Consider the following 17,284-nt stretch of genomic DNA (forward strand, 5'->3'; position numbering starts at 1 on the left):
TACCTGCCAAAGACCCTTTTTACAGACCATGACCCTAATATCTGCGCCTCAGAGTTGTGCACTCTTGGCACTGGTTGCCTGTAGCTGACCCATCTGTTATTTCCATCTGCTCTTCTTTTTCTTTCAAGTTTACAAGTTATGTTCTGAAGTGTAATTCAGATCCCACTGCACCATTTTTGTCTTTCCTTTATGCAGCCCATTTATTGTGGAAAACTGAAGGTTTAGTGCTAAGTAGTTGTCAGCTTCTGGGCTAATTAATTTCCCCGAAATGAAAGGAAGAGAATTTTCTTAACTTAAAATACTTTTTTCTCTTTTCTGAACTTCATCCTCAGTGGATTTCCTTTATAGATTTCTTTTTCTCACTAATTAATTCCATTGCCATTTATTTTCCCTTAAAGAGCCCTGTGGCTGGTTATCACAGAAGCAAACAGAGTGTAATGAAGTACATTTCTACGGAATTTAGGTTTAGTGATTATATGGACAATAACCTTCACATCTGTCTTTTGAGAACAAGCCCTACTCTGACCACAAAGGAAAGCTTTGCTCAGGTGCCTTGCTGTACTTCCATCTCATATTTTAAACAGGTACCCACAACACCGCTCTCTTGAGGACACAAGATTTGATACTTTCTCTTCAGGTGTTGCAATCATCAAATATGTGGTAATAAGTACAGTATTTCACCCAGAAGTAGTAAAGTCACTGAAGTAAAATCTCCAAGAGTACTCAACCTAATGACATACTGACAGTATGTGCATTGTTCAAGTGTGCAATGTAAAGAAAGGATTTGACAAACTTTAATGTACAGAGTGCTCAGTATTAAAAAGAAACAAATAGCTAAGTATTACATAACAGAAAATGGGCAATCTAAAGCTTCTGATCTGGATGAAAACTTCTTGAAGGTCACCCTACCCATGATCATACATTCCACAGATGAGTTCAGCACCCAACTAAATGCCGAATCAGGCCCAATGAGCTGCCCTTGCAGCATTTGCTTCCATCGGCAACTTGTGCTCTACATTGGGAGATTTGGCCATGGTTGGGTAAGTCCTGATGACTTCAGTGGAAATTTACAGGGAGCTCATCTGTACAGACCTTACTACTGGAGCAGAGACTTAGTGGAGCAACTTGTCAAAAATGGACGTAACTCCACAGTGTATCTCACCCCCCCCTAAGAGCAATCCGCAAGTGGCACGTATGATCTACATAGGGTGGGTGGCTTGGGCTTCCCACAACAGCGAGGTGAATTACAACCTAAGAGCAGTGGGGGCAGATTTGTCCTCTTAAATTCCAGCTGTTTGGTTAAAAGTTAGGCATGTAGTGGGACTGTCTTCCAGCAGGGAGAGAGAATTGGGCAGGCAGAGGGTGAACCCATCCATCCTAAACCATGAATGGTTCCACCAAAGTGCTGTCTGTTGGAGTTGCCTACCAACAAATGTAACCATGATTAAAACATTGTGCTTGTTGCAAGATGCTAAATAAAATCAGCCATTTAATAAAACCAATTCATTTTAGTATAATAAAATACATCAGGTATGGGATATTTTATGAAAATGTTTAATTCAACTGTTTCTTTGGAATGTAGTAGTCATAGTTTGGAAATTTAAGTTACAGTTCAGTTCTATGTGATTTTTTTTTATGCTACTCAGTGTCTGAGAATACAAATGTCATTTAAAGTTAAGGCTTCGCTGTTCATTTTGAAACAACAATTTACAAGTGTCATATTGTCATAGAAAATAAAAATTTCTGTAAAAAAAATTTGCACAAAGTTTTATGATGGTACAAAACATGAAGCAATAATATACCAGTAAAATGAAATCATTTTACTACAGAAGATTTTTATAGTTTTTCAATAAAGAAAAAAATATGTTATTTTACACTTTAAAAATTATGAAACAATCTAAAACAATATAAACTGAACATTTTGTAACACTGCCTTTACAAATTAATAACTTTATAAACATATAATTTTTTTAAATATATTTATCAGTGCAAGATACTTTTCAATGTAAAGTTGCAGTATCATTTTTCCTTTATTGAAGGGCAACTTTCATTCTATTACCTTCAGAGAAATCAAATCTTCAGTGCTAGATCCTCATTATCATACTAAGGTCTGAAGACCACAAAGGAGATACATTTCTTTTTACGTTCACTATTCTCAGTATATTAAAAGAAGAAAAAAACCCACCAACCACCAGCTTTATTGTTCAAACAGATCAAGACCAAGAGCTGGTCCAGAATCTATTGAAATCCATAAGAATATTTCAAACGGTTTTGGGCTTGGGCTCCCCAGTGGGATTTTCTCTTCAAGTCAACATAGCTCTCAGTCAAGTTAGTGGACTAGAAATTTTTTCAGCTAAGAACAGACCCTAACACCTGAATCACAAGGTGGTGGTGTGCTGAAAATAGTTTTGAAAAATCCTTTTTTTCTTTGGGTTAATTAGCTAGCTGCTGTGATACCATTACGGTCAAATTACAGTGTTAGATACAAATGAAAATTCTACCTCTGCCAAAGTGAGTTTGTCACCTGGGACATTTCATGGACTAACTTTCAGGCAAAACTTTCAGGCTTTAGGTGCTCTGTCTCACCTTCTGGAGGACCCAAGGTCTAGAGCCTGGGGAGGTAACTCTTCCAGTTTAAGCATCTAAGGTTTGAAGACCTGAAGTGACTGTTTGAATTTTCGCTATAGTCTTTGCCTTTAGGACTCCTTTGAAGTAGCAACTGTCCACCATTTTTTCTATTCAGTCTTCCTTTAAAGTATTTTCAACTTCAAAACTCATATTTTTACCTCCAGTCTCCCTCCCTTTTCTTCACTTTCTAGGTTACTGGTGGATTTTCTACAGATTTTTCTGGTTTATGGTTCATATTGGTGAAATTATATGCTTCAAAACATTTAATTGATAAATAGGGGTGGATTCTGTTACTCTATGTAGTTCAAGGCTAAATTAGCCCTTCTTCAGTCCTAATCCTGGACAGGATACTTCACTGCTCTACTACAAAAGCAATTTTGGAAAAGACAAACTCAAAAAGTCACAATCGCTTCCCTGACTCTACTTGGGGAATTCAGTGAGGAAAAACATGAGTTCAGCACTTTGCAGGACATTCCTTTCCCCATGTTTGCTCTGGTTTTATCTGCTGGTTGGTAGATACCTAGGGGAAGGTTAAAGCTGCCTTCTTCCACTGCCTCCCCAGTTATGGCTGTTTTGTGTGAGGGTCATCGTGGAAAACCCAGGGGGTCCCCTTGCACCTGCAGGAGGGGAGCGATCCCTCTGGTCCCTCACCTCCTCCTATGGACCCCTGCAGGAAACAAAATCTTGTTTCTCTTTACCCTGTTGGACCAGCTGCATAGGCTGTTGAATATTATTTTTCCAATAATATTTGTCCTAAAATATTTAAAAATTGCCACATAATTGTCATACACATTTTTTCCGACAACCTTACATTACTCAGCTCACTGAATCTGTCACTATCTGCACTTCTGGTCAAACAGAAACCTTCTGGTATGAAATGCCAATTGGATATAACAGGATGGTAAGAACATACCCTACATACACTGTGGGATTTTATTCTGCCCTCAGTACCCATGAGTAAGCCCAATTAGCATTGATTAGCATGAAAATACACGTTTACTGAGAGAACAGAACTCTGGGTTCAGGTAGGGGCAGGAGGAGGAAAGTTTCTCATTTTAAAGGCAATCTTTTCAGTAAGGGAATAATTTTCCCTAGTGTAATTAACAGGCAAGCTGTTCAGAATAAAAGACATGTTTCATGACTTCAGGAAAAAAGATACTGTCACTTTATGCTGTTAAGAAGAAACCCAAAGTTCGACTTTGGAGGGTAAAGTTAAGAATTTTCCCTTATTTTTTTAACACAAACTCTAATAAAATCCTTTGCCATTACCAGCAAGTTAAAGCTGCAGTTTTCTTTCCTTGGCAATGGCAAATGCTTATGCAATCTACTCAGAGAGAGAAAGAGACAGAGAAAGAGAAGAGAAAGGGAGAGAGATTTTACATTTGAAAATACATTCTATATGAAAGAACAATAAAAGGGGATATTGCAGCTTTATACAAAAGGGTCAAGAGACATGAAGTTGAAATACAGAAAGCAGAACAATCGAGCCAGGTTGTCAAATCTGATTAGCCCTTGCCTTGCTAAGGCTACTTTCTTACACTAAAATATACTTTTCTTTTAGTCAGTGAGCCATTAGAATATGATTAAAGACAAGGGCATAACTGCAGAGAAGCAGAGCTGTAGTTAATGTTAACACAATGAGAAGCAGTACAAACAAAAAGGCACTTGAGAGGACATACACTAGCCAGTGCCAAGGACTTTTTTTGTTTAGTTTTTAGGCAGTACACTTGGTTACCAGTTGTGTCTGATGATGGCACATACTCTTTTATGGAGTTCACAAGCACAAAATTTAGTACAACACTGAAAAACATCAATAAAATCTGACTGTATTGCTTCGTAAACAGAGCTGACACACTATATCGGTACTGATGCAGCAGTACTTTCAAAAACATCCTAACCCTTCTTTGCCTATGCACAACACGAGCAATTATACACAAATACAGGTGCAGGAGTCCACTAAATTGCTTTTACTCCAATATTTTCTGGGCACTGAGCTACAGACAGCATGTCCATCCAAAGGACCCTACTGAATACATTTTGTGACAGCATCTTGGATTTTGCACAGTAAAAACAAAATTATCCATTAACGGAAAATAAAAGAGGGAGAGAAAGAAAGACAAAATGAACTATAAGTCAATCATACTTGGTCTCAACACCAGCATTTGATTATTTCAAATAAAACCAACAGAAAAAGCAGACTGTACATGATTCAGATTGTTAACACAGATTGTTGTCCATGTTTATCGGTTACACACTCATTGAAGCTCCTGAGAAAAGCTTGGCTCAGTGTCATCAATGCACTTTTCAGCCTGTACAGTAAAAGAAGATCAACAGTTCCCCAGCACGACCGAGCTATGTCCTTCCATCCCGATTCTCTGAAACTTCTCCAGTCGCTTTATACCTTCATGCTTCTGAGTATGAATTCTGTGTGTTTAGTTTATCTTTTTTCAGTTTTACACCATCGACCAGTTCAAAATTGTAATTCTCCAGTGCAGACAAGTTCCTCTCTGACATCCCATTGTGCCAACAGGCACAATACAGGACAACTCCACAGATGGCTCCTAAAAGCACTCCGAGTGCACTCATGGCTATGATGGTAATAAGGATTGGATCTAGGGTCTTCAGGACGTTGCCTGGTTTCCTGGAGATGTTATCATCATAGTCCTCACCTGTATGATATGGAGGCGTAAACCCTGAAATGGAGTAAAGAAGTGTAAAATTTTCAGAACTGATTCTAGTTAGAACTTGGTTTGACGAGTTGGAAATCTGGAAATTTTTTGACTTAAATTGCTACATAATTTGAAAATGTAGCTTCTAGGAGGTGGTCATAAAGAGCTGAAAACTATAATGTGGCCCAAATAGGTCTTTTTTTCCATACTATTCTGCAATCCTTGAATCTGCTGCATGTTAATAATGGTCTGATTCTGACTTGGATTAAGTGGGAGTCTTGGGAATGAATAACCAGACCTTTTGATTATATTTTGCCAGCTTGCAGTATTTAGCTCAAAAATGTTAATTAAATCTTGTTCAGCTCAGTGTGAATGTTTATAGCCTTAGACACTGGTTGGGAATCTCCAGCCGTTTTGCATCCATCTCCACTTCACTGACTTCAGGTTTGGACCTTGAAATGGAAATAGTGACAGAACAGACACAGAAGAGTGCTCTGCCCCTTGTGTAAAATATTCACTAGGTATTATAATGTTTTCCCTCAACCCTTTCAGTTTATGAAAGAGTTTCAATAAGCTTGCAAACCCTACTAATTGTTGCAGGAAAAGCCAAAAAGTCTTTGGACAAACCCTACTTTCACCGAAATCAATAATAGCAATCCTGTTGACTGTAGCAGAAAAAAATTAAGCTCATTGCCTGAAAAACGCAAGTATATTTTATTATTGGGACAATATGACAATTATGATCCATTTAATGATCCATTTACAGTTATCATCATTGAAAATGATAATGCTTTGGTAGACTGGTCACAAAATGACATTTTCAGCCAGGTCTGAAAATGACACTGATTCATAAATTGTAAGAGATAATGATAACTGTTTCTTCAGCTGTGGACAAACCTTCTAGATAACAAAATATTAAGGAGCTATAGTGTGGATGCACATATATGTATACAATGTAACAAATTAAGTATATAAAATTTTATAGGTTTCAGATAGGTATAAATAATACAAGGTCCATAAGATTATATAACATAGAAAAATAAAACTATTAAATCCTTCAAATAAATGTAAGCCTTCTTAGCATCTGATCTAGATAAATCAAAAAACCTTAATACAATATGCAGTTAGTGAACTAATCTATAAATAAATAAATAGAATACATAAATTCACATGAAAATGCCCTTTAAAATGCATTCCTTTCAACAATAACACAATTTTTACCTGTTTGATTACCTTCTGGGTCTTCTTCTTCATCTATTTCTTTCTCCACATCAGTTGATTCTAATGAAGCAAAGAGAATTGACATTGATTATTAGGGTTACAAACACTGATTGACTATCATGCTGGCAATAATGGTATAGCAGATTTTCCTGTGTCAGAGCATTATTATGTCAGCTTGACAGAACTGTTCATTATGATGGGCTCTGAAAATTAATGGAGAAAAAAGAAAGATTTAAAAACTCCTCTCCGCCCAGTCTTGGCACAGTTTTAGTTATCAGCAGGGGTTTTCCATGCCTGGGAAAGAGAAATCAGTGTGATGAATTAGCATCTCATTCATTGTATTTACAATTTTGGAGCCCAATTCCACAACACTTCATCAATGTAGGCAGTTAATCACCAGAACAATTTCACTGACTGCAGCAAGACCACTTGTGTTTGAGCTTCAGACTGAGTTTTTGGCTTTAGTGCCCACAGGTCAAAGTCTTTGCTCAGGATTTGGTTTGAACAACCAAAACATGCGGAGGTAGGAAAGAAGTTACTTTCCTCTCTCATTTTGGAGTCAGGTGAATATCATCACTGCAGTCCCAGCACCCTTCTTGGCACTGAGGACACTGCAAGAAGACCAAGCAATGCATCCTGCCTCTCTTTCCTGGTAACTGTCACTCTGGCGGCATATGATGAACCCCAGGACTGTGTGTTAAAAAGAGACTGTACAGTTTTCTCATCCTGCAGTGAAAATACCATGTAGTTGGAGTCTGTCATGATAGCCTCAAAAGGCTATTAGCTACAAAACATGACGAACACCCTCTATTATTGCTCTCAGTTGTATTGCTCACATGGCATAAATTTATATTTCTAATGCTGAGGGTTCTCAGTTCTATCCCCTCTCGTACACAAAAGTCATTGCTTCATCTCCATCATGAAGGGTTCAGTTGCTTGTGTTTATCTGAGGTTGCAGCTGCCAAATTACATGCAGTATGCAATGCACATATGATCAGCAGTGACTGGAATAACTCAAGACTGGCCAGAAATAAAAGGACTCAAATAGCATCTCAGGAATAGCCTGGCTCAGATGTGGAAAAGGCCATGTTCTAACATTACTTCATGTTCTATGTGTCTGGGTGACTACAACAAACGAGTCCCAGCAAACTCAGAATTACAGGACAGCAGAGGACAGAGCACGGGCCATTTCACCCTATCTGTGTATTCTGTAAGGGTTTGATATGGTTCTTTAAAATAGAATTCAAGTAGGCTTGGTAGTAGGTCATCTAAAAAGGGTGAAGAAGTAAAACTAGATTTTGAGTTAAAACAGCAAAGAGGATTCGGAAAAACAGAGAAATTTAAAGAGAGCAAGAGCCTAAAATATAGGGAGAGATGTGAGAATGTGAATGTGCTGTGACTTATGGCAGTAGGATGCCAGTTCTGATCCAAAAGACTGCAGCTGCTGGGGTGCTGAGGTGACACCAGTGGCACTTACTACGAATAAAGCTATGGGTCAGATCAGGATGTTTTCAGTGCAAAACTTGCTATATAGACAATGATTATCTATCCCTTTCTCACAGATAAAAAACAGCTATCAAAACAAAATAAATAATGCTTTGGATGAGATGTCTATATGTTCTTGCTATTCATACTTACTTCGGCAGTCCTCTTGTGCTACGTGATTGTCAATTTTAATATCATCCACAGCAATTCCTCCAGTTCCTTTTCCAATTTCTCCCTCAATAACCACCTGGCAAAATAAGATAATGTTCACATTGTTTTCCTGTTAATACACAATTGCAGCATTCAGGATATCTTAATTAGTTGTTAACACACATCTTCACTTGTCATGATGCCCCATCTACATGTACTTTGATTGTGGCCTGCCAATCTGCACTGCGTGCCTTTATGACTTTATATATGCAAATGTGAATTTATATAATGTCATAACTTCATTAAGGACTTTTACATCAGCAGCAAAACTGTGGCAAGAATGCAGTTTTGTGACAGATGAAAAATGATTCCTAAACTATTTCTTTGGCCTTCGATAACAAATTACTTATATCACTGTCATCTGAGATACCATGAAATATGTCACTATTATTACTGTCACAGCAACAGCACCTCATCTGTAGGTATAATACTGTCTACATAAATTCTTCAGTGACATTTTCTCCTACGGTGTATAAAAAACCCCAATACCAGCAAGGTCTTACTGGCCTCAGCTCTGTTAGTTTAGCCAAGCTCACCTGATAGTGTTTCACAGACTTGTGAAGAAGAACACGTCCTTCCTTCCAGCAGTTTGCCTGGTGCCCGCTCAGGGACCACAGCACCTGGTCATATTCGTCCGGCTTTTGGTACCGCAGTTTGATCTTCAGGGTGCCAACATGTGCGCCGGACATGTGGTACCAGAAAGTCATGCAGTGGGCAGAGTTCTGCGAGTAAATCACGGGGCTCACCAGTCGGGCGACTTTCCCTTTCTGGCTTTCATCAGCTTGTGAGTAAATGAAATTGCCATCTCCTACTGTGACAGAAGGACTGCGTTAGGAATAGCCACCAGCTTTCATTTTCTTTGTTTACCTAAGAAGCCCCAACCAGACCTGATCATTCTGTTTTCTTTCCAACACTAACGGGTCAAGCCTCAGGGGGCATTGGTTTGGGAGCTCCAGGAAAGCTGATGTGCTCTAAGGAGAGTTTATTTCTTCTGGAAGTCTCCTTTGCTTTCATTGGGATGCTTTGTGCCAAGAGTGAACCATAACAACATGTTCACTACAGGGCACACACAAGGTGTCTGATTTTGCTCAGAGAAGGAGGCAAAAGCATGTTTAGTGTGACAGCATATGCTCCATTAGTCAGTGTGCATCTCCTGAAAAGAACCAACCCTAGCTCAGCAGGCTAGACAGAAATCCCTGGGGCCTACTTTACACTAATTGTGCAAAGAGGTATTTTTAATCTCTGTTTAAAGTAATCTGTGCTTGAGAAGGCAAGATTAGAATGGGAAGAACACTGGAGGATAAAATAGATTTGAACAGCCATGGTCGGAGATCAGGAACTGAGATATAAACAGTGCTCCTAAACAGCGTCTGAGCATAATCACAAATGGTGCTGGAGTTATTCCCTTGATTTTTGTAATAATATATTGGGCTCTGTATATTTGTGAACCATTTCCTGAAAGAGTAAGATTATGGCTGGTATTTTCTGAAGAGCATAATGGATTTATACACACTGAAATCTGAACACCTAATAACTTTAACTTGGAAAATTACTTGCTTAATCACACTGGGAGAGAAGCACGTGGGAGTGTGATTAGTTTGGTAACACAAAATTGCTAAGTAAGATACTGACTACAGAGAAGTGCTTCTGATGTACACCAGCCAGGCATTCATTCCAGTCTGCTTTTGAACAGCTTCTTTGCAGAGAATTATGGTGGAAAAATATGAAGTTCATCCTGGTGTGTGTAAGAATAGATTGCATGTGTAATGCACTCATGCAAAAGGATGGAGACAGCATTTACTGGCATCGATGTATGGTTATTTTGAAAGTAGGAAGGAGAAAAGTAACAACAAGAAATACTATACCTCAAATGCTGAAATAAGTATACATATCTCTCTTTATATCAATGCTTAAACAAAAAAAAAAGTAAAAACAGGCAAAAGAAGATGTTTTAGAAGGCTGGTGTTTTATCAAATTGGTCTTTGCTTATACATGGTATTCTTGAATTACATCTGAAATAATGTATAATTGAGACTTGCTGGATTGTAATGGTATAGTCCTGCACCAATGAAGAAGGGAAGATGAGCAATGCTACTCTGGGAAGCATAAGAAGGGCAGGGTAGTAAAAAGTGAATCAGGAACAAAGAGGAGTGGGTTAAACCCAGTGGCTGGAAGGAGTGGGCCTAATAAATGAGAGAGAAATATTTCTTCTAACATGAGAAAAAGACACTTTCTTCTGTTTGGACTTTTCTGTGGGCAGTCAGAGGTATCCCGGCCAATATGCATGTGGAAGTATCTGGACTTTGAAAGAACTTTATAGAGGAAGATGATGATAACGTGCCCCCAAAATTTAGGCTTTTTATTTTTTTCTTTTTCCTATCTTACTGCAGTAACATCTTGTTCAGCTTCTTCAGCAGGAGCGCTTGTGCCTGTATGTTCTTTCCAACTTTGCTTCTGCGCAGAGGTCAGCACAACATGTGCAAATCTCATCAAAGAATGGTGACAGGAAAATCCAAAGGGAGGTAAAAAGGAAACTAATCACAGCATTAGGATGGCTGTCTCAGTTGGAAGACTTAACTCTGGTCAGATGTAATCATAACATGTATAATTTGAAGCGACATACAGCATATCCTGCTGTCTTAAAGCAACTGCTGTTGAAGATCACTTCTGTGGAGTTTCTTCAGCTTTACACATGTGCAGCTGAGAGACAGATACCGCCTGGGAGTTGCTCACTGTGGTTTGCCCAATATATAGGGTGGCCTTGCTGTGTAGCAATGACACTGAGGGGCTTGTTTGGGATGTCAGTGCCATTCAGGCTGCTCATGGTCTGTGTTCACACCCACCCCACTCATTCTGTATATGCTGGCAGGTGAATGACAAAGCCGGCAGGTGAAGGTGCCCTTATAGTTGAAGGAAAATTTTGGAAAACATTGAAAATTACTGTGGTAAGGAGAAAAAGGGTCTGCTTGTGAGACTTACTGAGGCTACGGCTAATGGAACAAGTAAATCTTCTGCACTAGCAGGGCCCAGCAGAAACAACAAAATCTCATTTGAAGAATATAATTTCTTCATCTCTTGATTGAAGACAGGTTCAGTCTCTCTATAATCCTTGGTGGCAAAGTGCAGATAGCTCTCATTTCCAGAATATTATTGCAGTGCTGGGTCAGGAACTCTGTCTTCATTGTCTTAATTAGAGCTTTACTTATGCATGCCTTTTAGATTTTGTCAGTCTCTGGCTAACATAGCTTTTAACCTCCTTTCAATGTCAGAGCCTACTGAGCCATTTCACTTTTCTCTACATCAATTTTTCCACCATTACAGCCTTCACTTCAGCTAACTGCATTTAGTTAATTTGATGCCATTTATTTGTACAATGCCATTTATAGTCAAAGTATTATAAGTTTTTTTTTCCCTGAAACTACTGTACTTGTCTTAAGATTCAATTGAAAGTGTCTCAGAATTTAAAAAGTCCAATTTTGTCTAATTTCCTTGTCATTCTCATTAGGCAAAGGGGTTGCAGAAGTGGGAAGGGGGATTCATCTCAACACATTTGATTAATTTGCACGTATGCAAGAGAGAACACTAAAGCAAGAGGCTGTGCAGGTCACGCAGTGCCCTCCCTTCACCACTAGCCAGCAGCATATTTATTGCCTAATTATGCAGAGCCATGAGTTTGATGCTACAAAACCAACCAATCAATTTCCCCGGGTGATATTTCTGGAAAAACTGTGTGTGAACAAAGTGATGGTTATAATCTACAACTCCTGCTGGAGAGGAGGAGGTCATGGAAATATGTTCATTTGGGAAATTTCACTTACAATTCCTTTCTGTGGTGGGCAGTCCCTGTAACTACAAACTGGAATAATGTGAGGTTTGTTCATGACTGTATTACTTGGTAAGTGATATTTGCAGAATATGTGGTTATTCAGAATTTTTTTCTGTCCCAGATGATGGTTAACGAAAGGCAAGACAGGGAAAGGGAGTATCTTCAATCCTGACAATAAATGGTCTTTATTCCCAAACAGTTAGTTAGTTGTGACTATATATAATGGATTGGATTAGGTTGTCTAATCATCTTTGTAACTCTACATATTTTAGGCATAATTAACTCTTCTATGGTTTTGGAAAGCAGGTTGGTACGAAACAGATCAACCTCTTCCTATGTAAAATGGCTAAATCATGAACTCATGATTACCTGTGTGGTCTTGAATTGGCCCAGTTTTGCTGGTCAGGATTGCCCACTTTAAATCCACCTGGTTGTCATGCTCCCAGTGGCACAAAGTCTTTTGGGATCCCCAGCCAAAGGCACAGTTAAAGTTGTATAGTGGCAGCTCTGCAGGGAAAGAGAGAAAAGGAGGGATGAAATGTGATTATTAATTGCATAATTCAGATTTTGTACTTCAAAATGAAATGCATGCATTTGACCACTCCTACTTGAAACTCTGAGAAGCTGTAGCAAGAGCATCCCTACTGGGAAACAGATGAAGCATGATTATTTCTAGTAAACGATGTGGTTGTTTCTTATCTCTTTGTGACCTATATTTTGGGATTTTTTGTGGTTAGATTAATACTTCTGATTTGCCCACGTTAGCTGATAACTGTGCTGTAACATATACAACTCAAAAAGAAAGCTCTGGCTTGTTTATCAGATATATTTTCTGGTTGTTAATATTTATTTGAACCATAACAGTGCAAAGTTTTGCAACAACTCACAATAAGATTTGGACAAAAATAAGAAAGGACAGAAATACTAATGGAATGTCCTTGGCAGGAAAGGATTTCTGGTGAAATGTATAGTACGTGCCTTCAGTAAGGAACTTATTTCAGCATCTTCCAGACAGTTAAGTAGGCCCACAAGATGGCAGCATTGAAATGGACAAATTGAGACGGAAAAGGGACAAATGTGGCTGATTGCCAAATGAACTCAAAATAAGCTTCAAAATAAGATCCATGTAAAAGAAGGGAAGTCTGGTATTATGGTCAGGATGAGATCATATCTTGTTTTCAGCTTCTCTTCAATTCTGCCCAAAGGTTTAATACATAGTAGCTTATTTTCTTCAATAGAACTTGGAATTTGAATGGAAAGATTATACAAAGATAGCATATAAATCCCTTGCATTTCTTATTTTCAGAAGCAGTTTGAAATCTTTTGGGCTTTTGGTTCCTACCCCACTGGTATGAACTTTTACCTCACCTTGAACAATGACAAGTCCCAGTAAAACAATACCCTTCCCACAGCAATGTGACCAAATCCAGAAGTCTTTTCTCAGGCATGACTCAAGGCTTATTAAAAAATAAGGTTTACTTTAATGAGATGCTTTGTGCAAGTATGAACTAAGAACAAAGGACTCTGTGCTCCCATCAGTATCAGCTCTGGGGGAAGAACTGTGTTCCTTGCCCATTATTTAAAAAAAGCCAGGAAAGATAATGCAACCCCTAGCACGTGTTTTATTTACTGTAGGAAAATATGGAGAAATATGGGAAGTGTGTTTGGGACCTGTGGCTAGCCAGACCTTTGAGATGGAGCTCTTCCAGTCTGAAGAAGCAAAGACTTCCTCCATGTAGTGAGCTGCCCAGGGAAGACTGGAAAGGCTTTTATACTCACAACCCAGATTTTAATGGCAACTAAACTAGACTAGTCATTTTATCAACCAGAAAAAAACCTCAGGTGAGTAGGTTGAGACAGAATGGCTATAAAAAGGGTTCATCTATCATTCTCTCCTTGCCTGCTGTGTACTTGTTTAGTAGGTACTTGATCCCAGACACAGTTTTAACTCAGCTCACTGGATTCCTGCATTGCAGGCACTGGTCCCTCTCCCCTCTGGCCCCTAGAAAATTTCTTTCTGTTAGCAGAGAGGTCTGAGTGTATGGCAGCTCCTGCCCCTCTCCTCCGCCTGTCACTACCTTGGCTGTGCTGCGGCATCCCTCCACACTGAGCCCTCATTCTTCACTCCTTCCTTTCATCTGCCCCATCCTGCTTGCCTCCCCCCTCCCTCCCGCTGGCCTCCAGAGGGGTCTACTCCACATTGTCACGAATACAGCATCCTAGCTGGGAACAAATGAATTAAACAAATAATGTCTGACACAGGAATTCAATGTGGAGAAAACATGTTTCCTGGAGGACCCTAGCCCTTTCTAGGAAAGGGGCAGATCACGGTGAATAATTTCTCTTTGGGCTGAAAATGTTGAAGAAGCAGAACTCAGCCTGTGTGCACGTGAGTGCAGAAAGGCAATCTATTATGTTTCTTACTTCAGTATATGGTGTTCTTTTCCTAGACAATGAGGCCATGATCAAAGACATCTTGCCCAAAAGGGGACATCTGAAAATCAAGGGGAGTTTCTAAAGAAACAGAGTGACACTGAGATGAATTAAAGGATTTTAAGTTTGTGAAAAATAACCTTTCATTGTCAAGGAGGCCTAGGGAGAGCTATATTGCATGACTTTGACATCAGAGCCATGAAACAGGACTTTAGAAAAGGTCTTAGAAAATGTAAAACAAAATTAAATTTATTAATCCCAAAGGATTATATCATGCAAAGGTAGTGATAGCCTGTGTGGTATTCAAACGACAGGAAAGGAGAACAGTGGTACATAGATCACATCAGTCTGAAGATATCACACAGCATAAAAGAGCACATAGTACAAAGACATTGAAAGGACTGGTATTGTTCAATTCTGAATAAAAACAAATAGCAGAAGACATGGGAGAAGTATGTAAATGGGTGAAGAATCCAGAGAAGGAAGATTACAATATTCTGTTTTCTCCATTTCATAGCCTGAGAACTGTGAGATATCCAGTCAAGTTCAATGCAGATCAAAGGAAAAAATTTCTCATATGACGTGAGTGATACTTGCTTCCCTTGAACGCTGCTAAGGCTGAACACAAATCAAAGAGAACTGGACACTGAAATGGATAAGGAAAATATCCAGAATTTAATTGTTAATTCTAAAGTGCAGAGAGTGACAAAATCCTTTTGCTTCATAGTCTGAAGTCAGCTCTGGACATTAGGATTAGAAGGAGAGTTTCAAAACAGAGCTAAATTTCACAGCATCATCTAATAAAGAATCTTACACTTTCATTTGAAATATGTAGTCCAGGAAACTGGCAAAGGGCCTAAGTCTGATATGCTTTGGCCATGACTGTGTTCCTTGGCTTTGGACTCACAGACAGCATGGTGTAGCATAAAAATGAATTTCTTTTCCATGCAGAAGTTAATGAGAATCCCCTGAAATTGAGTAGAATTTGACCAGTAACCTGCTCTCAGGGAGCTATTTCTTGATAGGTTCCTATTGTTTTCTTAAAAGTGATTGTGTTAATATATTCCTTAGAAAATCACAGCAATAATATTGAAGGTCAAAGGCAAGGCATTTCAGAGTGCTCTTATTTTATGGGTTCCTTAAATATGCCATCTTATTGTCTATTCTCATGTCTCTTCCAATGTTTCTCTCAGGGACCCATAAATAGAAAAATTAGAACTGCTAGTCAATTAATAACAGGCACTTGTAGCATCAGGAGAGGTTCATTAGTCGTATGGACAATGGATCTGCCCCAGCAAAAGACAGAATAATTCAACACTTATATTAAAGGTCCCAGACGGCTGATACAGTAGCTCACAGTAAGCTATGAGCAATCTGTCCTCTTTGTCCTTGAACTATAGCTTGGCATCTCTGGTGGAAGGAAGGAAGGAAGGTAGGGACAAGTAGCATTTGGTGGGCTCCCTCTGCAGCGCTGGTCTGTTCCCCTGGTAGGATAATTCTCCTGTTAATAGGTGATTGATTCTGGGTTTGTGTGTATTGAGAAGATGAAGAAAACTAGCTATTATATAACCAAATTGCAGCAGTTCAGATGAGAATCTGAGAGGGAGGTGTGATGAAATCCCATATGCCTTTTACAAAATGTAGGGTACGTGATACTGAATTAAAACAGATTTATCCTCTCAAAGAATAACCAACAGCTGTACTTCTTGACCACATCTTGCTCACAGCTGGAACCATTACTACACACAAATAAGAAAGTAATTTGAAAATCTAGTTGAGTGAGTTTCTGGCAAGTCCATTAATCTTTTGTGGCCCACAGACTTTGACATATTTTTATAACTCCTCCAACAAGAGGCAAGAAGGAGCATGATGGCATTAAAGATGCTATGAAAATTCTCTATAGGATGCTCTTGCCAAAGGGTAAATCAACATTAAAATGGGAAATTACAAACATCATTTGGACCACTTCAAAGTAGTATATTGGGTCTAATTCATATTTACATTTCACCTTTCTATATCACTTATGCTGGCAGCACAGAATTACCTTAAATGATAGTAGATGATAATTTAACTGCTTTAATATCCCTTTATTGATGCAAAGTTGTCCCACCGAAAATGAGAAGCAGACCTATTCTACCTTTAAATGATTTCTTAGCATAGATTTTAACCTCAGGATTTCTTAGTTATATTTTTCTGAAATAGCTTTTACGTGTGTGAAAAACAAGATACTTCTTGAACTGTCTGCTTTACAAAGGACTGAGCTTGCATCCTGAGAGCACATAACGTAAATGAACAGCTTGCTCTGTATGTAAACAGCTAAGAGTCAAGCATTTCAAATAGTCCTTTGGAACTGAAAAAGATGTGTTCAAAAAGACTACATGTTGGTGAATCTTAGGACTGAGGCCTGAAAGGTATTACCTTGACAGACAGATTAGTTAAAGGCATCTTTTTAAGTCTGAGGAGGAAACTGGTTCCTCTCAATAAAAATCCAAACCTTTAAACATTTTCAGCAGTTTGAAATCATGATTCTTTTTAATTTTCTTATAATTCAGTCCCCTTGAAATGAACTGTGAAAGTCTCCGTGATGGAAATCTTGTTTATACATGGAGGCTTTCCAGTTATTTGCTCTTAACTGTTTCCATAGTGTATGAAAGCTGTTTGGAATAGGATAATCTCAGGCTTTGACACACACAAGCATGTTAGTCTGGGATAACAAGATTAGCGGTGTTTGCAGGCTTGAATGCAGGCAGGAGGACAGCAATACATGGCGCTAGCACCTATTGCAGAAGTACCTGTGCCACAGCAGGTGTTG

At 38.8% G+C, this 17,284-nt stretch overlaps 1 protein-coding gene across 4 annotated transcripts in view; it reads right to left on the reverse strand.

The window, feature by feature from the left end:
• Positions 1-1,533: 1,533 nt before the first annotated feature.
• NRP1 (neuropilin 1) overlaps positions 1,534-17,284 on the reverse strand; it is a 113,663-nt gene continuing 97,912 nt past the window's right edge. For 2 of the 4 annotated variants that reach the window (XM_074867543.1, XM_074867533.1), the window contains exons 14-18: positions 12,409-12,546; positions 8,750-9,021; positions 8,157-8,250; positions 6,519-6,578; positions 1,534-5,321 (exon numbers count right to left, since the gene is read on the reverse strand). In XM_074867543.1, coding sequence (XP_074723644.1) covers positions 5,032-5,321; positions 6,519-6,578; positions 8,157-8,250; positions 8,750-9,021; positions 12,409-12,546 — 854 coding nt within the window. In that variant the 3' untranslated portion in view covers positions 1,534-5,031. Of the gene's footprint in view, positions 5,322-6,518; positions 6,579-8,156; positions 8,251-8,749; positions 9,025-12,408; positions 12,547-17,284 lie in introns of all 4 variants that reach the window. The other 2 variants (XM_074867553.1, XM_074867525.1) reach the window with 1 other exon arrangement.

Source organism: Strix uralensis, chromosome 1, assembly GCF_047716275.1.
Source record: "Strix uralensis isolate ZFMK-TIS-50842 chromosome 1, bStrUra1, whole genome shotgun sequence".
NCBI lineage: Eukaryota > Metazoa > Chordata > Aves > Strigiformes > Strigidae > Strix > Strix uralensis.